At 46.5% G+C, this 25900-nt stretch overlaps 1 protein-coding gene across 12 annotated transcripts in view; it reads right to left on the reverse strand.

The window, feature by feature from the left end:
• The window catches only part of BLTP1 (bridge-like lipid transfer protein family member 1), a 1988102-nt gene that overhangs the window by 1839299 nt on the left and 122903 nt on the right, over positions 1 to 25900 (reverse strand). For all 12 annotated transcript variants that reach the window (XM_085641559.1, XM_085641555.1, XM_085641564.1 and 9 more), the window contains 3 exons: positions 23269 to 23455; positions 18236 to 18317; positions 16339 to 16532 (listed from right to left, as the gene is read on the reverse strand). In XM_085641559.1, coding sequence (XP_085497685.1) covers positions 16339 to 16532; positions 18236 to 18317; positions 23269 to 23455 — 463 coding nt within the window. The remainder of the gene's footprint in view (positions 1 to 16338; positions 16533 to 18235; positions 18318 to 23268; positions 23456 to 25900) is intronic.

The following is a 25900-nucleotide window of genomic DNA, read 5'->3' on the forward strand; positions in this document are numbered from 1 at the left end:
CCTGACGGTTGGCCGCGCCCCTCAGAAAGTACCCCTTTTTGATTTGGTCACCCCCACTGTTTGCCTGGTATATGATGTGATTTCGACTGGAAGTGCACTGGGTTCTTGCTAACAAGGTCCCCACTGCCAATCTCTTTTCCAAAACGGTACAATTGTTTCCCCAAATGGCAATACCTTTAGCACTCCCTGTGTGGCCCTAGTAAATGGCACCCCTGGTACCTAGGGCAAGGAGGCTAAGGAGGGTTCTTAAGGGCTGGATCACAAATTGTGCCACCCTAAAGGTCCCTCACCAAACACATACTGATGGCCACTGTAGTCTGTGTGTGTTGGTGCAGATAAAAGTGGAAACACAACATGACAAACACCCCTGTGTGCCATGCCTGCAGACACTGCATGCGGTTTTGGTAAGTCACCCCTACAGCAGGCCATACAGCCCTATGGCAGGGTGCTTTATACTACATGTGTGGCCTTATCTGCATGAGCAGATATGCCCCTGTGCAGGTCAGTTCTATTGCTGCCAGTACAAGTGACCAGGGAAGCTATTTTAAGTACATGTGCTGTACACTGGTGAAAATGAGTTCTGCAGCTACATGATGGCTTCGCTCAAAATAGGAGATGTTTGGTATCAAACATCTTGTATTAATAAGCCCACACTGATTCCAGTGTTGGATTAATTAATACAGGCACCCCGAGGGCACCGTAGAGGTGCCCCCTGAAAACCTACCAACTACTGGTGTGTTCAGAGACTGTCTCAGTCAGCCTGCCACCAGATGCATTTCTGACCACAAGGATGAGGGCCTTTGTTTTCAGGAGGTCAACCAGCTCGGGCAGAGGGTGTTAACCATGAATTACCATTCCAAGGCAGGGAGCTACAAAGACCCCGCCACCTTTGGTATGTGAATCTGGCTTTCCTCGCACAAGAGGAAGCCAAAACCTTTGTCCAGAGCCCCTTTGGCACCTTGACAGGCAGGAAAATTAGTAAGCAAGATAGGCATGCCCATCCTCAGGCTAATACATCCCCTAAGGTGGGCTAACCTGATGTGGATGCGACTTTTCACAGTCCGCGATCTCTGTGATGGCAAACTTAGGACTGTGGGACAGGGTTATGCCCACTTCCCACAGGAAGTGGCCATATAGGGGGTGTAGTGACCCCAGGTAGGTAGCCCATTGGCTACTACCCTACACTCACCTAAAGCTTCTAAATTCAGTATTTAGGGGAGCCCCTGGCACCAGGAAATCAGATCCTGCCGACTAAAAGAAGAAGAAGGACCAAAAGCAGTGAAAGCAAGAACTGCAGAAGAAGCAACTGACTTGGCACCAGCCCTGACGGCCTGTACGCCTATTCTATACAACTACCCCAAAGACAGCTAACCCTGCTAGCTGCTGATCCTTCTAAACCCTGCGAAGACTACCAGCACGCCAAGACTCAGGAACTCCTGTGGAGCAGCAGAACTGTTCACTTTGCACCCTGCAGATACCAAGAACTGAGCTGTGAGACTTAATGACTGCAAAACCCAATGCCGGAAAGCACCACTGCACCAGAGCCGCCTAGCCCGAGCTGAAGTGGGCCGGCAGTGTCAATGTGGTCCCCAGACCCTCCAGACTCGAAGCCTGCCTTGGATATTCCATCTGTATACATCTCTACGGCACCTGCAGCCTCTGTTTGCAGGCCCCCTCTACTGCGATCGCTCCCCATGACAAAAATAGAACACTTAAGGACACTTCTTCACCCGTCGCTCGTGGAGTAGAGGACTAAAGGTGTCCCCAAGAATCATGAGGTCTGAGCCCCACCTATTGGTTCAGCCTGACTGGCCTCCAGTCGAAACCTGAAGCCTGTTTTCACAAAGACCGATCCCCATAGACTAACAATGAGCATCCCAACGCTGTATTGCACCCCTGCACCCAGACGCTCTAGTGCAGCTGGAGGTGACCTAATGGTGCTGCATTGGACCTTGTCCCATACTCACATTAAGTTCAGGAGATTAGTCTTGTGAGTCACTGTACTCTACCTGTATGCCGTACTTGTTTACTTGTTTTTCCGCCCATTAGATAACATTGAAACTACTGAAAATTGCACTGTGTCGACTTTTTAAACCTAAAAGTATTTCTCTTGCAAAACGTACTTACCTGATTTTATTGATTCTGGTGTTATTATCATAAATTGTTGTGGCTCTCCTTATTGAGTCGTGTGCATCATTTATTGGCTGTGATAAACCTAAGGCAGCTCAACCACACAATTCCTAGAGCAAACCCCTGTTCACTCATAAGGGAATACCTGGACTCTTTGCATGATATACCTCTTTTCGGTATATCATATGAAGAATCAGCTTCCTACATGTACTTTGATTCCATAAAGCTAATTTGGCCTGATAATAAGCACAGGCTCTATTTAGACACCCCCTTTTCCACAGAAGATAAATGTCCAGGCCAGTAGCAGCATATAGGGGGTAAAAGCCCTAGGCCTGGATGGCCTTACGATCAGTTTCTATACAGAATATGCAGAGGTCATGGCACCCCATCTCCTAGCAAGGTGCAAGGAAAGAATATGGGCTTCACCACTGGCTTTGAGGTGGATTAAGCTGCTGTATACTCTACCGACTGCTAGACTGTGCAAAAATTGGAAGGTTTCTGAGCCTATAGATGGAGGCACAAGACAGAGCCGTCCACTTCCCCCATTCTATATGCCATTGCCATGGAGCTATATGCAATACACTTACGGCAGTACCATGCTGGAAGTGGAATTTGTTAAATGTCGCGGCGGCTGGTGGTATCCATGTACGCGGATGATGTCAGCCTCTACCTGAGCAATTCTGCCACAAATATTGCACCCCTGCTGCATGAGTTTATCCATTAAGCGGTCTTTACTGGAATTGCGATTAACTGGTCAAAACCAACACTATTCCCACTCAACAAGCGGGACTGAGCGCTTTCCCACTGAGTACCCTCTTAGAGGGCATCCACTACATAGGGATTCATATTAGCAGAGATGTGACCCAGATCTATAGAGAAAATTCGGGCCGGGTGGCAGGGTTGTCGGAGACACGCCTCCGGGTGTGGGCTAAACTGCCTCCATCCCTCACCAAATGTGTCGCCATTGCAAAAAAAGGTGCTACTGAAACTTCTCTATTTGTTCCTGAACATCCTGATCCCACTCACAACAGCATTCCTCAATCACATTCACTCCATCTTAATTCAGCTGTCCTGGGCTGGCGGGCAGCTGCTGTTTGCCTGGGAGATAATACCACTTCTCTTTGGGCAAAGGGACGTGTGCGCCCCATATAATGAATTATATTATGATTGAACCCAAGCACATTTGACACACTATTGGGTACACCCCATCCAACACCTGACGCAAACTGTGATAGAGGCGGACGATGCTGCAGTATGTCCTCTGTGCACTGGATTCAATCTAGCCCGACTGATATGGGGTGATACCCGGAAACTGTTCCCAGGATGCTTGTTTCCGGTGCAGGGAGGACCTGGCCTGGCAGCTCAGACTGGATTGTTCCCGTGAGGGGCAGGGTCAAGATTTGCATTTAGCTGGGTCATAACGGTGGTGGCGTGTTTGGCAAACAAACTATGGATTAAACCCAGATCTGTGACTGGGGGTGAACGTTTGCATTGTTCAGCAGTCCGGCCATCATCTGTTCTTTTTGCTTTGCTCGCCCTAAGGGGGAAGGGTATGCCCGGACGTGGGTTCCGTGCTCACTGTACAACTGGATTCAAGTTAGTCTGGCTGATGAGAGGGTGATACCCTAAAACCAGTCCCAAGATACTTGTTTTGGTTCAAGGAGGACCTGGCCTGGCAGTTCAGGCTCGACTGTTCCTGTGATGAGCAGGTTCAAGATTAATTTGCATATGGTCCAAACTGGGGTGATGTGGTGAGCAAAAAAGCAATGGATTAAACCCAGATCTGTGACTGTGGTGTGAATGTTTGCATTGTTCAGCATTCTGTCCATCATCTGTTCCTTTTACTCAAGATATTGATCTGCCCATAAAAGTGGCAGATGGTGAACTGCCATGGAGTCTGGAGCTTGAAAACTTTTCAATGTAGGGTGCTGGCCTGTGGCATCCGTTCACTAAAATCACAAGCCTTCTGAAAAAATCTTGGTGTACATGACAGTGATTTTAGCAAATTTGAAAAATCCATTCGCAGCAGAGTATGGGGTGTGTGTTTGTGTATATATGTGTAGGTAGATGGATAGATAGATACATAGACTGAATGAGAAAAAGATATGGCAGGTCAGTTTTAGTTTCATAAATTTTATTTGGCAAAAGCCATAAAAGTCATGAAAACAACACATACATATACAACAATAAAATATTGAAATACATGAGAATCAATGACGAATAACAGAAATAGAATCATAAACAGATCAAATGTGTATCTCTTCATAGCATTACCTGAATAATAAAACCCTCTTAAAATTATTTAAAACTACATGACAAATCTCTAGTATAAAAAGTCTCTGCAAGGATTCCAATCCTAACTGATGATGAGTTTGTATTTGGGTTTGCCAGCCTACCGGATCAGGAAATTACAAACTGTACAGAACGCAGCCGCCAGGCTCATCAGAAATGTTCCACTACAACACCACATATCCCCCCCACCTGCGCAGCCTGCACTGGCTGCCAATTAAAAGGAGGATAGAATTCAAGGCTCTTACTCTCGCCTACAGAGCAGTCAGAGACACTGGCCCTCAATATCTAATGAAGAGACTTCATAAATACGATCAGACAAGGGTCCTGAGGTCCAATCATCAAGAACTCCTAGTCACTCCCCGTTTTGCAAAAGCCAGATTGGGTGGCCGGTCATTTACCGTGAGAACTGCTTCTCTTTGAAACTCCATGCCCGAACATATTAGGAAGGCCAACTCAGATTCTGTATTACGGAAATTCCTAAAGACCTGGCTCTTTGGCCTTTCTTAGCGCCTGTAGCACACGGCAATCTGCCCATAACTCTCTGTATCCATTGCTAGCGCTGGGACACCTCCATTGGAGGTAGCCGTTCTTTACAAGCTACAAATAAATAAATAAATAAAATGATGCCCGATATTCCACCTACGTGCTACAGTGACCAGAAAAAGGGGTGTGGGACCAAATATGATATACAAAACGGTGCAAAGTGACTTGTGCTTTGAATTAAACATTATTAAAATGACACAAAAATGGGTCGTACTGACAGGTTTTTACATTGGGGAGATCAGCTTAAAGTGCATAATGTTCAGATGTATATCTCTTTATAATGTTTCCTAATTTCCAAAGCTGTCTTTATGTAATTTAAAACTGCATAACATATCTCCAATGCAGAGAGTCTCTGCAAGAATTCCAATCCTAATTGGTGTTGTCTGTTTAACCGACGCAAGACAGGAACCAGGAAAGAGGAAGGAGTAGTTTCTTTTCTGTAACTCCAGTTCTGTAGTAGGGGTATCTCTGTTATAGTCATAATCTAGTGAATAGTCCCGCCCATGTGCGCGGACCCCGGAGCAATAAAAAATCTCTTAAGTTGTCAAGCCATGCAGACCTGCAGCTACACTTAAGAGAGAATTCAAAGACAGATAATGCAGCCTATATCCACAGGCTACACTGTCCAGTACTTCAACTAGAAAATTCCACCAACATCCACAAACAGCACTGCCTGCCCAGATTTTTCCACAGAGAAAAAACCTGCCTCCACCAGCAAAAGCCTCTGGAATGATAGAGAGGAAGGAATGGACAGACAAGCCCCATAGGCTGCCATTATGTGGCTCAGAACAGGATACTGTGCCTTTAAGAAAACTTTCCAGAACTTTTCCAGCATCCCAGAATGCACAGCAGGTCCCTTCTACTTTCAGTTCTTTTTGAAGGCGTAACACGCCAGACCTGTAGCATCCCTTACAATAATATTTATCTCTCCACCGGGGAGGAGGGCGGGCGCTTATGACTATAACAGAGATACCCCTACTACAGAACTGGAGTTACAGAAAAGAAACTACTCCTTCTGTAGTAGGGGATCTCTGTGTATAGTCATAATCTAGTGAATAGAATGGCAAGCCCATCCCCACACCAAAACGGCGGTGGAGAATACTACAAAATAATACCACTACTGTGCGAACAAATTTCGCAGCGAAGCCTGCCCAACCTGAGCATCTGCCCTGGCATCCAAGTCCAGACAGTAATGCGCAGCAAAGGTATGGACCGGCCTCCAAGTGGCCGCCTTGCAGATCTCTGCAATCGGAACATTACGCAGCAAAGCAGTCGTGGCAGCATTGCCCCAGGTGGAATGAGCCTTAGGTTTACCCCCTAAGGTCTTATTAGTCTTTTGGCAACACAACTGTATACAGGACACAATCCACCGAGAGATGGACTGTTTGGAGGTAGCAAGACCAGTCCTGACTGATCCATAATTGATAAACAATTGGTCTGACCTACGAATATCTTTGGTCTTATCAAGATAAAACTTCAACACCCTCCTCACGTCCAGGGAATGTAGAGACCTTTCCGCTGGAGGAGAAGGATTCTGAAAAAACGTAGGTAAAGTTATGGTCTGGTTGACATGAAAATCAGATATAACCTTAGGAAGAAATTTAGGGTGAGTACGCATAACAACCTTAGCAGCATGAAATACAGTATAAGGTTCTCGGCAACACAACGCCTGAAGTTCACTCACCCTGCGGGCCGATGTAATGGCCACTAGGAACGCCGCCTTCCAGGACAGGTGCTGCAACGAAGCCTTGTGAATAGGTTCAAAAGGCTCCTTCATCAATCTGGACAGCACCACATTCAATTCCCAGGAAGGCGAGGGAAGTCTGACCGGAGGGAACACCTTCTTCAAGCCTTCCAAAAAATCCTTGACCACAGGGATCTGAAAGAAGGAAGTCTGCGAAGGGCATTTCCTGTAAGCAGTCAAAGCAGCGAGATGAACCTTAATGGAGAGGAAATTAAGGCCAGACTGTGCCAAATGTAAAAGATATGGAAGGATGACATCTTCCTTACAAGTTGTCGGGTCAAAGTTCTTGGATTTGCACCAGATGCAGAATCTCTTCCGCTTGTAAGCATAGGAAGTCCTAGTGGAAGGACGTTTAGCCTACTTCAGTATGCCCATACAATCTTCTGGTAGATTCAAATGGCCATATTGCACTATCTCAGGAGCCATGCTGCCAAACTCAAAGACGAGAGGTTGGGATGCACCATCCGCCCCCCGAACTTCGTGAGAAGGTCCGGCCTGCACGGCAGCCGCATGTGAGGAAGGAGAGACCGGTGAAGCAGATCCGTGAACCACCACTGCCTGGGCCATTCCGGGGCAATCAGGATCATCCGCGTCCTGGACTTGGACAGTTTGATGAGCACTGCCGGAATCAGGGGAATGGGTGGAAAAGCGTACAGAAAGCTGTTCGACCAGTCGATCCATAGCGCATTCCCCAGCGTCCCCTTCTGGTAGTACCTGGATGCGAAGTCTCGGCATTTGCTGTTTTCGGCGGTGGCGAACAGATCTACGTCTGGAGTCCCCCACCTTGCGAAGACTTCTCCTAGTACCACGTCGTTTATGACCCATTCGTGGTTCTCCTGAAGCAGCCTGCTCAGCGCATCCGCCTGAACATTCTGCACGCCCGGCAGATGCGTGGCCGTGATCATCAATCCGCGGGCCAGAAGCCAGCGCCAGATGGCCTGCGCCTCCTGCGACAGAGTGCGCGATCGTGACCCCCCTTGCTTGTTGAGGTAATACATCGTGGTTGTATTGTCCTTCTGGACTAGCAGCGAGTTGGTCTGGAAGGACGGATGGAAGGCCTTCAATGCCAGGTAAACGGCTCTGAGTTCCAGGAATTCATGTGGTACGCCAACTCCAACGGGGACCACTCTCCGGAATGAGCTCCCCAGCCGTGGAGCGACACATCAGTCCCGATACTCTGCGTGGGAATGTTCTTGTGGAAGGAAACCCCCCCTGAGGAGATTTTCCGCCGAACACCACCACTTCAGCGACTGAAGAGCATGCAGAGACAGCCGTATCTCGTCGTCCCAAGAACCTGTCCTCGGATCCCACTGATCCTCCAAGCCCTCCAGCAGTGGTCTCATGTGCAGCCGTGTGTGAGGAAGATACATGATGCCATCGGTCCCAGCAGCGAAGACACCTTCCTCACTGTTGTCGATGGAGCGGTCATAAGGGCCTGAGTCTTCCGAAGGAGTGACAATCGTCCCTCCTCCGAAGGAGACACGCTTACTGACAGCGTAGAGATGGAGGCCCCCACGTACTGTATGCACTGGACCGGCATCGGGACAGACTTGGACATGTTGACGTGCAACCCCAGCTTGTTCAAGAGAACGCACGTCTTCAGGAAGTGCGCTTGTGCTTCCGGGAAGGAGTTTGCCTTGATCAACCAATCGTCAGAGACGAGACCGGCCCCACCGTTGGGGGGGGGGGGGGGGGGGGGGGGGGGGGGGGGAGCATGATTATGAGAACTCGAGCCTTCCGAAGGATCGAAGAGTGTCTCCCCTCCGAAGGGCACACAGTCGTTGAGCCGAGACAGACCTCGTGAGGTTGGTGCGGAGGCCCAAACGAAGTAAGAGAGAGAAAGTCCGAGTGAAATGCAGGCGTGCTACCTGAAAGTAGCTGCCTTGATCAACCAGTCGTCCAGAAACGGATAGACAAAGACACTGTTACTCTCATATGCACAGCCACTACGTCCTAGCGTATGGAACATTCCGAGGTGTTGGCTTCAGGCCGAAAGGAGGCACAAAGCAATGATAATGGTCGTTGCCCACTGTGAAAAGCAGGAACTCGCGATGTTTTCCCCGCCAGGGGTACGTGAGAATCTGTGGCCTTCAGGTCTAATGCGCATAGTCAGTCTCCCTGATGAAGTTGAGGGTAAATCTAATGCAGGGTTCTCCACTGGAATTTATTACTCTTTGACCCCCACGAGTCGGCTTGTCGCACGCCGAACACGGGTCCAAACTCGGTCATGTCTCCCTTGCACACTAGAAGGAACAGTGAGTACCATCCCTTTCCATTCCGTCCCAGAGGAGCCGATTCTATCTTCCTTTACTGGAAGAGGGTGGTGGCCTCCTTCTACAACTCGCGCATGGAGCGCGATTGAGTTGGAGGGAGCGCTGGAGGAGAACTGGAAGAGTCGCACGACATTCAGCACCTGAATGATTCAATGGCGGCCCGAGACCGCAGAAACAAAATCTGGGAGGCTTAACGACGCTGGAGAGGAAGGACGGCCTTAAGCCGTTCTCCCTGCCTGTCCCAACATACAGCCTTCAAAGCCTCTGCCTTCATGCGGGCCACCTCGCTATCCGCATGGGAGCACAAAAATTGCGGCAGTGAACGGGAGATTAGACACACACTGCTGTGCCGCAGGCTTCAGAGATGTCAGACAACGACAAGAATGTCGCCATAGAACAAAACCATGGCAATGCCCGGGTTTCGCCTGAAGCGAAATATCTGCTGCAGAGCCAAAGAATATATCCGCAACCATCATGCCATGCAGACTATCCCGGTCTCTGGGCAGGAGATCCACACTTTGGTGAAGGAACTCACACAGGGATTTATCACAACGGCCCAGCAAGAGGTTTCGTCTGTAGAGTCTTACACATCACTGATGTCAACTATACAGGAAGCTCCGAAGCCAGAATCTACTGGCCGGTGACAGTGTACGAAAGTCAAGTACCACACACCAGTGAACAACCCGCTAAGGGGGAAATTCGTAAGAGCAGGAGAGCACCTCTCCCTACTCACGTAAGATGCATCCCTGGCATGCCTGACCCGAGACCTTCCATAACGGTGACGACGGGACCTTATGGAAGACAGCGGAGTCCATGGGACCGACGCCCCCACACGAGACCTAGTTCTAGGGACATCAAGATTCCACGGGGGGGGGGGGGGGAAATCGCCGGCTGAGGAGCCACAGGCCCCTCGGTGAGTGGGAGATGAGCCGGAGAGAATTCTGCGGCATCCCCGTGGTATCACCAGTGGGGGCGGAGCAGGAGGCGACCTAGATGGTGAGCCGGTACGCAGACACTACTAAGCGAAGGGACCAAAGTCCCTCGCTTCTGAGCGGACCACGTGTAAGTAGCCCCAGACTCCGAAGGGTTCCTCGGCGTCCAACCCCAGCTCAGCGTCGAGAGTCGACGTTGCCGGGAAAACGAAGTCTCCGCCTATGATGATAGGCTCACTACGGAGCGAGGTCTAGAACGGGACCTAGACATCGAGCGCCAGTAATGACCCCTCGACGTCACCCATGACATCACCATCACTGCGACGTCACCACCACAGCGGTGTCGAACCTCACTTCACTGCACCTCGACGTCGAGCATCACTGCACCTCGACGTCGAGCATCGCTGCGCCTCGACGTCGAGCATCGCTGCGCCTCGACGTCGAGCATCGCTGCGCCTCGACGTCGAGCATCGCTGCGCCTCGACGTCGAGCATCGCTGCGCCTCGACGTCGAGCATCGCTGCGCCTCGACGTCAAGCATCGCTGCGCCTCGACGTCAAGCATCGCTGCGCCTCGACGTCAAGCATCGCTGCGCCTCGACGTCAAGCATCGCTGCGCCTCGACGTCAAGCATCGCTGCGCCTCGACGTCAAGCATCGCTGCGCCTCGACGTCAAGCATCGCCTCGACGTCAAGCATCGCCTCGACGTCAAGCATCGCCTCGACGTCAAGCATCGCCTCGACGTCAAGCATCACCTCGACGTCAAGCATCACCTCGACGTCAAGCATCACCTCGACGTCAAGCATCACCTCGACGTCGAGGTCTACTACTTGACGTGGGCTTTTTCTTGGGTCGACGGAGAGCATTTGGTGTCATACCTGCTCTCGACGTCGCCGTCCTTGATGCTGACCGGAATCGCGTCGTTCTACAGTCGCGTTCCAACTGGGGAAAGCCCCCGAGGCCACAGCATGGGACGTGGTAGACGACCTACCCTCTCCTTACCCAGAGGCTGAAGAAGATGCCTAGACAGGTGTCAAAGACATAAGACACAGGCAAGCACAGAAGACAAACTCTGTGAGCTTCAGCTTTGGCCTTTATGTCCTACCGCAGTCAAAACACTTGTCAGATTGTATAGAGACAAGAAAACTGCAGAAATTCTGCCAAAAAATGCAGAATGTAGATAACGGCCAAAGACTTCGAGTGAAACTTCAAAATCCAGAAAAAAAATCAGTAAAAATGAATAAAAGCTCAAAAAATGAAGAGCTAATGCTCCAGGGTCCTGCTAGCAGGAGCCGGAAAAAAGAACTGAAAGTAGAAGGGACCTGCTGTGCATTCTGGGATGCTGGAAAAGTTCTGGAAAGTTTTCTTTAAGGCACAGTATCCTGTTCTGAGCCACATAATGGCAGCCTATGGGGCTTGTCTGTCCATTCCTTCCTCTCTATCATTCCAGAGGCATTTGCTGGTGGAGGCAGGTTTTTTCTCTGTGGAAAAATCTGGGCAGGCAGTGCTGTTTGTGGATGTTGGTGGAATTTTCTAGTTGAAGTACTGGACAGTGTAGCCTGTGGATATAGGCTGCATTATCTGTCTTTGAATTCTCTCTTAAGTGTAGCTGCAGGTCTGCATGGCTTGACAACTTAAGAGATTTTTATTGCTCCGGGGTCCGCGCACATGGGCGGGACTATTCACTAAATTATGACTATACACAGAGATCCCCTACTACAGAACGTGACTCCGAATTTAATGAACAAATCAATATAAAGTGACTTGTGCTTTGTTTTGAAACATTACTACAATGACATGGAGGTAGATCATGCTGCCAGACTTTTTGCATTGGAAAGGCCACCTTAAAGAGCACATTGTTCAATGTAAAATAAGTAAAATATAATTGATGAGTTGGGTCAACAAACCAAAATAAATATGGTACAAGAGTCCTAGTAGTTGACACTAATGAACTACTGGCAACTGTTTGCAGCTCCTGCGCCTTCACCAGTCCCGCTTCAATACAGTGCTCAAGATAGCTCTTTTTTACGGTCTCTTTACAGTTGAGCTTAAGCTTTGGAAGATTAATAGATACTTCCTCCAGTCCTAGTTCTCTTCAAATATGCAAGCCAGGGGATTCAATTAGGACCATCTAAGGATAAACAGTCAGCCATGTAGGATCTAACTAGGGCTGCCGCCTGTGTCCCACAGCACTTAAACCACAATAAGAATGGTGCAAGTCCAATTTGGGCCTCAATACACGGTAAGCCTAATTCCTCATGGGAGGTGAGTGGCGATGTTTTTTGGTACTGCCAACAGTCTATGAGCAAAGCCATTATCAATCCGCTGGGGGGCTTACGCAATACGATACCCCCACGAACCTGCTCTGTATAACCCTGCTGAGATGCTTTTACTTTTACTTTTACTTTTATATAAATTTAATCCATGATGGGTTTGTGCTTTAATTTCTGAGCAAATCTAAAAATGGCCCAAGTATTCCTCCCACGTTGCTATGCTCTTGCATTAAGAAGTGTTTTCCAGAAAAGGGACGAGCTGAAAATGATTGCTAAATAGTTTTTAAAATGTTACCTTCTCCAAAGGAGTGCCCCTCATTGAAAAGAGCTTTGTTAGGTCGAGCGTCAGCGCGCATACACTGTCTGCAAGCCCTGTTGTAATCACTGTAGGTAGTGGAATCGCACCTGCTGCTTGCAATTGGTTCACTCTCCTGTTGCTCTTTTTTCCTGGCTCCTCGTTGGTTGGTGCTCCTGATACATCCTTTCCGTTTTATGCCGAGGAGCTCCGGTCAATCACAGTTTACTTACACTGTAGGTGGTTATGTGTTCCTTCAAGGACTACTTGCTTAGGCTTGCCACTACTCTATTTCCAACAACGTGCTTCACGCTTATCTTCTTTAGTATTCATGGAAGTGAGTTCAACCATTGCAGCTTCCCTGGTATTTCCAGTCTTCCATTGTTTAAATTTAGTGTTAGGATCGGCATTCACTTTGCACACTTATCTTCTTTAGAATTTATAGAGGAGAGTTCAACCATTGCCGGCTTCCAGGTATGCCACAGTATACTTTCAGTGTTATGAGCGGCTTTGCTTGCGTTTATAATGTTTAGCAATTCAAGGGAGTTCTATGAGTCGGTTATTGTTTAATTTTATTCCTACGATCGGCATTTTTTTTTAAGGCACAGGCATAAAAGACGCAAACCTTATTTCCCAGACCCTTAGTCCGCAGCTCTGTATGTTACGCAACATCCTCTCTGGGTGGTAAATTGCCCTTAGTGTCAAAATAGCTTTGTTTTGGGCATGCGCATGTTTCGGGTTTCTTTTCCTAGGTTGGGCTTATTGTGTACTTCTTTTTATGCCGCTGGGCATACAGGAGGAATAATGGACTCGGTGCGCTCACAGCTGATCTGATCATTGCAGAACAACACCTTGTCTAAAAGAAGCAGTTGTAATTTGAAATTTAAATTTTGAGCTTCTTGCTTCATTTACACATTTTAAAATGGGTGTAAATGTTACCATGTTGCTGTTAACCAGGTAAGGGCACTCTTTTATCGACCTCGGCAGGATGGAAGGCTGACTGGGATTCTCAAGGATACACACTCGTGACATGTACATTGCGTTTCAGAGTCACACATAATTTACCTGAAAAGATCCTACCAGCAAATCTTGCTTGTGTGGAGTAATGCCGCATGGAAATTCTCTTTTTTTTAAATTCACGGTTCTGCTTGGACGCCATGTTTTTGTATCTTTAGTAATCAAAGTTTGAAAGTCTGCTGACCTGCAAAGGTGTCTGACCTAAGTGCCTCCATCTGGGGCGCAGGGGGGCAACTGGAGTCACAAGACATGCGCCCTTGAGTGCTCGGGAGATTATGACTTTTGAACGTTTTAATAATTGTCTATAGAGTGCTCTGGGCCCTCCATTGTCTTGCCATTCAAAACAATATTCACTTCTGGTTGAAATGCGGGACTCATGCTCCAGAAATCAATCCTGTGATCTGTATCCTATGCACAGTGAAGCAAGTGCCATTTTTTTTAAGGTTGTAACTGGCCTGCTGTTACTCAGTATTTCCCCTCTATGTAAACCGTTTCTTGTTCTTGGAATCGAGGCACTAAGGTCAGATGTGCTGACCATCTGCTGGCGCCTACTGTTTTGACTGCTGTAGAATAGATGGACCATTACACATGTGACCCGTCTTTGTCACCAGTTAAATATACATGAGTGCTTGAGGCCAATTCAGTTCTAGGTTTACACTTAAGTAAATTAATTCGACCAGTTAAACTGGCAGGCCAGTGTACCATACATGGAATATGTATACACCTCACCCCTCTAGTAAATTCCGGACCCCCCCCCCCCCCCCCAAGTGCTCTGTTGGGCTTCTCTAAAACACAAACAGTAAATAGATGCCCAGTCATTCGAGCTACCCATGGAGTCTGAGGACTTTGCCATACGTAATTTCCAAAAAAGAACTAGCGGCAGCCTGTTCGTTCACGGCAAAAAAAGACAATTTGGTATTCTTAGCTGTTTTAGTAACTCTCAAGTTGTGGCACAGTTCAGATCAACAATCATTTTTGTATTTTTTTTTTAATATGTTATTAAAAAAACGGTATGGGGTGTTGATCGAAATATTGAGTTTAAGAAAACAAGTCAGCAAATGCGTAGGCAAAATAACCTTTATTTAAGATGCACTCATGTCTTGGAAGTGTGTCTCTATTTAACAAGCAGTAGTGCCTGCAGCGGGAGCGCGACAGCGTCCTTTAGGTCAGACTCATGTTTTGACAGTGTGTACGTTAACCCACTGAGCTATCTATTTAACAAGAAGCAGTGCCTGCACTGAGCGCACAGCAGCGTCCTTGAGGTCAGATTCATATTACAGCAGTGTACATCTTAACCCATTGAGCTATCTATCTAACAAGCAGTAGTATCTGCATTTGGAGCACGGCAGCGTCCTTTAGGTCAAACTTATGTTTCGGCAATGTGTGTGTTAACCCACTGAGGGTCTGCAGTGGGAGCGCGCAGCGTCCTTCAAGTCACATTCATGCCTCACAGTGTGCACCTTAACCCACTGAGCTATCTAACAAGCAGTAGTGCATGCACTGGGAGCGCAGCAGCGTTGTTCAGCTCGCCTTCATGTCTCGGCAGTGTGCACCTTAACCCCTGAGATATCCATCTAACAAGCAGTAGTGTCTGCATTGGGAGCAAAGCAGGATCCTTTAGGTCGGACTCATGTCTCGGCAGTGTGAGTGTTAACCTACTGAGCTATCTAATAAGCAGTAGTACTTGCACTGAGAGTGCAGCAGCGTCCTTCAGATCACATTCATATCTCAGTAATGTGCACCTCAACCCACAGAGCTATCTATCTAACAAGCAGTAATGCCTGCAGTGGGAGCGTGGCAGCGTCCTTTCTAGTAGCTGGGCTCCTCCTGGTCGGTCTTGGGTATAGAGGTGACAGTATGTGGCCAGGGCTCGAATCTGCACCCCCAGGATTCAGCACAATGCTGCAGCCACTGCTTCAGCTGTATCTGCCACAGTAAGAATCATCGATCCACTGCCCACAAGGGCCACCTAGTGCCTCGCCATAGCTGTAGGACAAGAGGTGTGCGCACCAAGCGCACAATAAAACAGACATTGATAGCGATAAATACTTAAAGTATTAGCTCAGTGGGTTAAGCTCGGTCTGTAGGACCACCCCAATCTCTGTGGATTCAGCCGTATTTCTTTCCAAGTGAAATAACAGGAGCGTCCTTGCGTTGGATAAATGAAACACCTACCATGCAGACAGCAGCTCATTCAAACTTGCTTATTCCTCTTTCTAAGTTGTTAGTCTTCCATGTGTGACTGGTACCCTAAAGTCCAGATTGCGAGATATGCCATTTGTTTGTTGACTACTTAATATTGAATAGATTTCGCATTTCTAATATTTTTTTCTGTTATCCCAGTTATTTAAATGCCCTTTACTATCTCAGCAATGCCACACAACTCATTAAAATCAAGAGCAAAACACCAAACATACCATGCCATACAATACCATACTATACAGTGGCAGGCAATACCATACCCCACGCAATTCTACAACTAACAATTCCAATTCAAACCACATAATTCCACATTACGAACAACATACATCTACTCCCTGCAAACAAATGTAAAAAACCAAAGAAATAGTTCGAACTTTCACAAATGCGAGACCGATTGCATTGCAAATGCTTGTTTTTGAATTGAGATCGCCACAGGTCATGATGTAGGTTTAGAACAATTTACTTTTAAATCTAAGCATTTCATACAAGGCAAAATGGAATCCAATAGCACCTGTAAACCATTTGCTGTACGGGAAATCTATACTGCGTAATCCGCGTACAGCAGAATGGGCATATGTTGAAACAACACATAATATAAATATCAAAGAAAAGTAATTGTTAAAAAAAGAAAATTCTTACTCGTCATTTGGAAGTCCAATATATCTTGGACTGGGAACAAGCATAACTCTCACATTTTCCAGCTTCCCTTTCACAATGTGCATGAACTGGTCAAGGTGACTTGAAGGTGGTTTTGTAGTGTATGTCAGGAAAGCGTCATCAAAATTAACACAGAGTGTTTGTGGCTCGTAATGATTTCCAAAGGCCAAGCGACCCTGAAATACAACAAACAAATGAACTGGGGTTTAGTTTGTGTAGTGTGTAGACCCCTCTTATCAAGATGCAACAGGCAGACAGACAATAACCTTCAATGCTCTGCATATGACAAACACTCGAACTCGAGTCAATTAAGTCTGTGGAAAAAAACTATTCGAATCACACGTAAACCCCGCGTTTGCCCCTTTTCTTAGGGTGGTGAAGAGGAATGTCTGTAGTCCAGAAGAGGATGGGGCGGCTGAGGGAGCTGAAGAGCATGATCGTCCAAGGAGGTTATTGATTATTGGAAAGCAGGATACCACAGTCGCTTAAGGTGAACCCCGACTTCAACTGGGGAAAGGGATCTCCCCCTAGTGAAGCCGTCTCCTGCAAAGACTTGTGCACATTTGTAATTTGTCTGAACACTGGGAGGCAGGGAAAGAGGGAAGAGACTGTCGGGAGTGCTGAGATTTTTGGGCAAAAAGCCAAGTGCACAATTAAACAGAAATGAGAGCAGAGTACTCCAAAAAACTGGTAAGGAACTGAAAATCTTAGTCGTGGCAGGCATATCAGAAGGGAGTTAATTAATGGAGCATACCAGTTCAGTGAAAAGCACTTTGTGGGCATTCAATTATGATTTCACAACATGACAGCTGTTTGCATTGGAAGAAACAAAGGAATGTATACAGTAGAAAGAACACTAATGTAATGCTGGTTCACAACACTATAGTTCAAAATCAAGATCATAAATAATGCATGTCCTCAACTTGAGACACGTGAACATTTACTATCATGATATGGTATTCAGTGATAACATAAAATGTTCGATCCTAACACAGCAGAAACCCATTCAGGCCCCACGAAACGGGATCACAAATGGGCTAAGTGGAATGCATCACGAGGTGAACATGTGCATCTCCATCAGGCGGACTGCGTGGAGCCCAGTTAGACATTCTTCTTCTTCCTGCCTAATGCTGTACAGAGAATGCGTTTTGCTTGTAAGAATGGGCATTCGCTCTTTTACCAGTGTATTTCATTACTCTGCGGCCTCGTGGCCACTCACTGTACTATCACAACTGTTTAGTAAAAGGAGAATTTAAAAAAAAAAGAAATCCATTCAGCGAAGAGAGATTAATGCTCAATGATTAATTACAGAACCCTGTCTTGGGCTCACAAACTGCAACATCATGGCTTTGCACCAACCTGCAAGCTTTTGCGCATGTGATAAATGATGAGAAGAAAGCGGTCCGGATGTCTTGGTTTGAATTATTTTTCAGTATGTTATTGCAAATAGGCCAAGACAGCCTCCTCCCTCAACGACCACAGGAAATGTATTTATTCCCTAAGTAGCCCCGCATATTTCAGAGCAGTGTCCAATACCCTGGTTGCACAACTTACGATACTGTTCTTGTGACAGCGAAGGAATCGTGCAAGGATGAGTGTGAGAGTATGTGAAAAATACTTTATTTGATTAAAAAATATATAATCATATATAAATGATTAAAACAATATGAATGGAAAATACATCGCAGGAAAACAGCTTATGTCTGAAAACATTCCTCAGAAACAATACAGCAAGTGGACTTTCTTCAATATCACTTACACTTTTACTTGACACTAACAGTTCTCAGGTTTGATTTTTACGGCGAGCACCGCATAGCTTGCATAGGTAATTTAAAGAGACAGTTAATGTACAGAATAAAAAAAACAGTGATTCACTCACTGTGCTGATGTTGACTTTAATTACTGGAATAAGTGATCTCCAGGATGATGTGGGATCTTGGGAGTCTGTTTTTGCCTTCACACTGAAATAAACGTACAGAGTAGAAAATGTTGCTGTAAGAAACGCAATTCACACAATAACATACAATTCTATAGCATACAATTATCACAAACTTATAATCTGTCCCTCTATCACACTGATACACCTGCATTGTTCCAAGAGCTGTATCAACCTGCTCAAGAGACGTGTTCTTTTCCAACAATGCCTTTATAAAATAATCATTTTCCTTTGTCATTTAATCACCACCTCATTAAAACTTTACTTCTGCACCAATCTGCCAGATTAGCCTTAATTAGAATAGTTTAAAAAGCTCTCCGACAACAATCCTGCCACACAACACCGCACATACAAAACTACACACCCCTGTTTCTAAAGATCGAGGCAGTTTAAGTGTGTGAATGCAACTAGGGGGACTGAGAACTTTTGATAGATAACTCACTGAACTGCAAAGGCATCTTCTTTTATTGAGATATATGATCCCTTCTCTTAAATATTCCCTGCTCTACTAGACTGACATATTTCTAAACAAAATCAATGTTCCTAGTATTTCTTTATTGCTTCTAAATAGTTTCTTGCTTTCCTCTACCTGAAACACCCACCTGTGTCCCTGGTCCCTTTCCCTCCCATACTGAACACTTCAATTTACATTTGTTGTGAACTCAAATTATAAAGGCTACCTTTTTTTCTTTGGGTTACTCAAAACTTGTACCAATAAAAAAAAAGGACAAAACGTATTTTCTGCTGAAAAACGCATGTAGGAAGCTGGGTCTTTATAGGGCATATCAAAATGAGATATTGTGTCAAGAGCCCAAGGGGTTCCTTTATAAGTGGACAGAGGCTTGCTCTAGCAATCCCAAGGTGCACTTCTATTGGGGGGGGTGGAGATGGGGTGAGTCGAGCAGCCTTGGGCTTTTCATACAGGAGTGCAAAACATCTGCAAATACACACACAGTCAATAAATGAGAAATAACTCATTTATATATGTATAGGCACCAGAAGCAATTCATTCGGGTAAGTACATTTTTCAATTGGCCTAAAGGTGCGTGGGGAATGCAGGGGGTAAGCAGCTCCAGTCAGTCGAAGAGCCAGGTCTTGAGGGTCTTCCTGAAGATGTGCAGAGAGGGGGCAAGTCTGATGTCTATCGGGAGCTCGTTCCAGGTCTTGGCTGCAGATCCGTGGGATTTCGGCAAGGGCGAGGTCGTCGGATTGGAGGTTTCTCTTGGGTACATGGAAGGAGATTCTCTCGTTGAGGTATTGGAGTCTGGTGTTGTGGGGGCATTTGCAGGCGTGGATGAGTCTCTTGAAGTTAACTCTCTTCTCGACAAAGAACCAGTGAAGGCCTCGCAGGTGTTGGGTGATGTGTTCTTGTCGAGGGATGCAGAGGAAGAGTCTGGCTGCGGCGTTCTGTATGGTCTGGAGTTTACAGAGCAGAGACTTGTTGATTCCGGCATAGAGCGCATATCCGTAGTCCAGTCTGCTGGCTATGAGAGACAGTCTTTCTTGATTCGGGGGTGATCCATTTGCAGGTCTTGTGAAGGATGTGGAGGGTGTTGAAGCAGGTGATGGAGAGGCAGGAGTTGAGTACGATGTCAAAGTTCCGGGCATGGACGGTGGGGGGGGGCGGGCTGCCGAGGACGGTTGGCCACCTGGTGTTTTCCCATGCGGTGGGGGAGGGTCTGAGAATGAGGATCTCTGTCTTCTCCGAGTCTTCAGCCAGCTGCTGCTCATCCAGGATGCAACGTCCTTCATTCCTTCCTGGAAGCGGAGTCTGGTGGCAACGATATCCTTGGTTTGGGAGAGGATGAGCTGGGTGTCGTTGGCATAGGAGACTATGTTGAGTCCGTGCTGTCCAACGATGGCGGTGAGGGGGGCCATGTAGATGTTGAAGAGAGTAGGGCTGAGTGACAATCCTTGAGGTACTCCACAGTTGATCTCTGTGGGTTCGGAGAGGAAGGGTGGCAGTCTGATTCTTTGGGTTCTGCCGGTGAGGAAGGAGCAGAGCTATTTGAGGGCAGTTCCCTGTATGCAAGCATCATGGAGTCAAGCGGCGAGTGTGCGGTGGGAGATGGTGTTGAAGGCTGCGGAGTGGTCAAGTAGCATCAGGGCCGCGGTGTGGCCTTGGTCGAGGAGGGTGCAGGAGTTAAGGTGAGTGGTGAGCAAGGTCCAAGGCAGCGCTAGCAGAACACCACCAGCAGCACAATGCAGCCGGGTGCAGGGGTGTAAAACAGCATTGGGTGCCCAATGTTACTCTATGGGGATTAGCCTTCGCGTAAAGAGGCTAAAGGCTGGGACTGGGAGGTCAGTCGGGCTGAACCAACAGTGGGGCTCAGGCCCCACGATGTTCGGTGATGTAGGGACACCTCTGGCCCTCTTCTACATGGCCCAGGGGTGACAGGTGCGTCAGAGTTCACTGGGGTCGAAACCACAGTGGACTCGGTCTCTGGAGGGCTGGGGAAACACAATGACACCGCTAGTCCACTTCAACTCGGGCTTGGAGTGACAGGTGCAGTGGTGTTTTCAAGTGTCGGGATTCTGCGGTCACAAAGTCCTCTCAGGAGTCTTTGGATGCCTGCAGGGAAGCAGGGCGGAAGGGTTGCTACTTCTCAGGAGTTCTTGGTTCCTGAGTGAAGTGCTGGTGGGTCTCATTGGCTTTGGGGACTCAGCAACTGCAGGACAAGTCATCTTTTGGTGCAATTGTCGAAGCCAGCAGGGTGGGCACCAGGTCAGTTGCTGGGTCTTCTGTACTTGCTTAGAGACTCTTCACATCCATCTTCTTCTTTCAGGTCGGGAGGATCGGTTTCTCTGGTGCCAGGGGCTCCTCTAAATACTGAATTAAGGAATGTTAGGAGTGTAGGGTAGTAGCCAATGGGCTACTTACACTTGAGGTCACTACACCCCCTCTATGACCACTTCCTGTGGGAAGTGGGCATAACCATAAACCATAACCAGAAATCCTAAGTTTTCTATTACATAGATGGCTAGCTCTGAAAAATCGTGTCCACTTCAACTTAGGGGTGGTACTAGGCTGGGGGTTGCCACGCCTACCTGACTGACAAATGTTCCCACCTGTCCATGTGCTAAATGGCCCTGAACACAGGTAGTCTGCTTCCTCTCCTGTAAGGGGAGCCAGATTCGCATTTCAAAGTTGGTGGCTTCTTTGAAGATCCCCTGCCTAGGAATGCTAATTAGAGGTCACCCTGAGGGAGGGGATGTGAACACCCTCTTCCAGTGCAGGCTTTGTTTCTGACCACCTGAGAGCAAAGGCCCTAACTCTAGGAGGTCAGAAATCGGTCTCTGGTGGCAGGCGGGCTGAGACCAGTCAGCCAACACACCAGAGGCTGGTAGGTTTTCGGAGGGCACCTATAAGGTGCCCTCTGGGTGCATGTATTCCCAAATCCACCACTGTAATCAGGGTGGGTTTGTGAATACAAAATGTTTGATACTAAACATCCCTATTTTCAGTGAAGCCATCATATAGCTGGGGAAACTCTATTTCACCAGTGTCCAGCACATTAATTAAAAAGGCTTCCCTGACCACTTGTACTGGCAGCAATGGAACTGAGAAGCACAGGGGCTCATGCAGGTATGCCCTCCCATGTAATATTACGCACCCTGTCTTTGGGTTGTAAGGCCATATGCAGGGGTGACTTACAAGAACTATATGCAATGTTAGGGGACATGAAACACAGGGATGTGCGACATGTCATGCTTTCACTTTTGTCTGCACCAAAACAAGCAGCCTGTATTGGCAGCCCTGCATAGGTTTGGTGAGGGGTCCCTTAGGGTAGCCCAATTTATGCTGCAGATCTTAGGGACCCTCTTTAGTACCCCCAGGCCCTAAGTACCAGGGGGCACCATCTACTAGAGGCTTGCAGAGGGTGATAAAGGTATTGCCAATTGGGGACACAATTGTACAGTTTTGGGGAAAGAGATCTGGCACTGGGGAACCTGGATAGCAGGAACCCAGGGCACTTCCTGTCAAAATCACATGCTGTACCAGGCAAAAAGTGGGGTTGACCGTGTCAAAAAGGGGCACTTTTCTACACTTCAGCTGAAACTATATATATGGAGAAGCCAAACCTGACTAAGACCTGCACACAAACTGTATTAGCAGCCCACATGGGTTAGCTAAACCACTTCCTAACAACAAACAAAAGCAAAAAGTACTACAGGCTGAAGTTTAAGAGGGGGCACCCAGCTGAGTAGCGAATGCACCACCGAGTTCTTGATTCTAGTGCTAATTGCTAGACCTGGGCTAAAATTTCATTCCGTTCGCGGAAATTGCGATAATTTGACATTTTCGCGTTCCGCGGAAAGCGCGAAAATGTCAACATTTCCGCATTCCGCAGCTTGGCGATAATTTGTTTCTTGCTCGCGCTGTAAAATAATACATTCTCGCGCAATCGCCTTACCTGAATCCCTGCGTTCGCCGACAAGTTTTCTTGATCCGGTCGCGTTCTCGATGAGATGTTGTATTGTTTTTAGCCATTTGCGATGTCTCGCGACAGTTCGCGCCCGTAGTGACTTCATGCGTCGCGCGATCACGTCTTTCTTCTCGCGATCATGCACCGCGAGACAACTGAAAACAAGATGGCCGCGCCCGCGAGCAACCACATGGGTAAGTTGGCGAGCCGCAACCATGCAGAAAATCTCGCGAACATGCGGGAAAAAAACTTCCGCATCTTCGCGATATTTTTGCGTGTTTGCGATAATTTTAACATTTTCGCGATAATTTGCGAAAGTGGATTTCGCAAATTCCACCCACCCCTACTAATTGCCTATAATTGTGCCTCAGAAGAAACTTGAGCATTATAGGATTAAGTCATGTTAAGGGTAGATAATAAATGTATATACAAAGCAGCCCCATGGCGAGATATAGGAGGTGTAAGCAGCATGGTCATCACATTTCAAAAGGCAGACACTCATACCAAAATATAGCCATTTGCTTTGAAAAATAAAAGCAAAATCCTTACCTTTCAAGATTGGTTTCTGATTTTTCGTTTCCATTTTCTCGTACATTGTCATCCTCTCTTTTTGATGGATATATTGTTGGATCCAAGCCAAACAGTTCTTGCAGGTGTGCATACATATGAGACCGATTGTAAACATGGAACTCAAAGTCATTCAGTGTGATGTACAATCTGGTTTCTGCCTTCGGATCTAAAAGGATAAGTCAAGACGATCTGTTGTAAGCAGGCCCACAGACAGAGCTGGTTGTTCTTCTCGAGCATCAAACCTTTACATTTTACTTGCAAAACTACTTCAGTACATCTCCGACAACTTTGTAATTGAAACAATGTTTTTGAGGCCTCATTCATACAAAATGTCAAACCCTCGATCTTACCTGGCCTGACGATTGCCTGAATGTCAACCTCTATTTATACCCAGTGATATAGTAAGAGTACTGTTATTATGGTTATCGATTTTGTCAGTCACCTTGCAAAGTGAGAAAGCAGCCTCCCAGGGACGCAACAGGTCCCAAAAAAAAACAAAAACTATCTTTTTTTTTTTAACAATTTATTGCAATGTGCCCCTTAGCCTCAATCAATTGAGCACACCTTCAACCTCGACTCAGGAACAAATCTGTCACTACTGTCCCAAAACTGCCCCGTGGTTCAACAGCCTTAAGAAGAATGTTCAAACTAAATTTGCCAAAAGTATTTAGCGCCGGTGCTCTCGTAATTATGATATGTTAGCATACAAGTGTACTCTGCATGCCTACAATTAAACCTCTGACTAACAAATGCAGGGAGTTCTACTCTTCTAAGATTTCCTTAAGCCACAATCCCCCCCAAAATAATATTTAAAAAACATTAAGAACTTGCACACCCTTCTGCTTATCACTCCTGAATTAGTATTATTACTATTATTATTATTATTATGCAACTTGTAGTGTGAACAGCTACCCCAAAGGCTTTGCCGGCACAGAACAGAATACAGATAAGTGGTTCAATGCAGTAGGCTAAAATAGCAAGGTCTTCAGACCCTTGTGGGAGATCAGGAGTGAATTACAATTCCTTAACCCTTTCGCTGCTAGGCCTCCCTCCTCCCCCGTACCACACCATGTTTTGGCTATTTGGGGTAGTTCGCGCCTAGGCCCCCATAACTTTTTGTCAACCATGGTATCCATCCCAAATTGGCGTCCTTTTCTTCCAACATGCTGAGGATTCTAAAGGTACCCAGGCATGCGGATTCCCCTGGAGGGAATTGTGAAATTAGGCAAAATACGGCAACATTGTTTTTTTCCCAGCAAATGGTATCATTGAAGCGTTTGTGGTGCTTAAATATCCATCTTCCCAGCTTTCAGGAACAGGAGGACTTGTCAGAAAAACAGTTTTGACATTTTACTGGCATATAACCTATTTTTACTATGTTTTGTGCTTTCAACCTCCTTCCAGTTAGGGGTAGAAATGGGTATGAAACCAATAATGGATCCCAGATAGCTATACTTTCTGAAAAGTACACAAAATTATGAATTCAGCAAGGGGTCATTTGTGTAGATCCTCCAAGTTTTTCCTATGAAAACTAACAGTTGAAATAAAAGAAAATTGAAATTTAGTTGAACTAACCATGGTAGATTTTTTAAAGCTATATACCGTTATGTCCACGGGACCCTTCTGGTTGGGGATATATATATATGACGCTTGTAGGTTCACCGGGAAACCGAGGTACCGAGAGCCAGTCAGTCAAATAAACTTTATTCCATGTTCGGAGAAGCATAAAAGTGCACAATACAAAAACATGCTCAATACATAAAAACTTCTTCAGACATATTCACATACTATACCAATATAAATATCATAATCAGCTGCTAATATAGTGCATCTCATTGGTAAAATACGGCCCTAATGCTGCGTTCAAGACCAGGGAGACAAAAACCTCAGACAGAGGCCCCTAGTAAGGGCTTCTAAGGGGTCCACATGTCGCCCTGGTTACTATTTTATTTTCAGCCTACGACGGTTCTGGTAAGTCACTAAAATGAATAAATTAAATAATGCACATTGACCAATTAAAAGACTTTAAAACCATGGATGGATATCATTCAACTGGACAAGTCTGTCTTTCCGACTATCGCTGCATACAATTTGGGACACAGAGTTTAAAATAAAAAAGAAGAGGTATACCCAAAAACGGATTATTAAATAACCAGGACTAATTAAATACCTTGTTCAGGAAGTATTAAAAGATTAAGATTAAAGCATCAGGGTAGGCCCATTATCGACTTATACTAGCATGCTCCCCCTTTAACAACAAGCATTTGCAATGCAATCGGTCTCGCCTTTGGGACCTTTTATGTGTTTAGCTATGCAGCAAATTAACCTGGGTGCTGAAATATCTACTATTCTTTAACATGGAGGGAAAGTAAGCACCAAACTTCGTGACACGCCAGGTATGGGAAGACATGGAGAGAAATATTGCCTATCAGCAGGAAATGGTATAGCCTAAAGCTCTGTTTTTAATATAAAATCAGGGCTTTCGGTGGTCATATCACTGAAAATACAAGATTTGAAAAAAATATTATTGTCTACGAGTGCACGTGGAAGACAATTTCTATGGAATGGAATCTAGTGAATCTGGTATTTTACTGACCTCTGCTTGTCGTTT

This window comes from Triturus cristatus, chromosome 2_2 (assembly GCF_964204655.1).
Source record: "Triturus cristatus chromosome 2_2, aTriCri1.1, whole genome shotgun sequence".
NCBI classification, from domain to species: domain Eukaryota; kingdom Metazoa; phylum Chordata; class Amphibia; order Caudata; family Salamandridae; genus Triturus; species Triturus cristatus.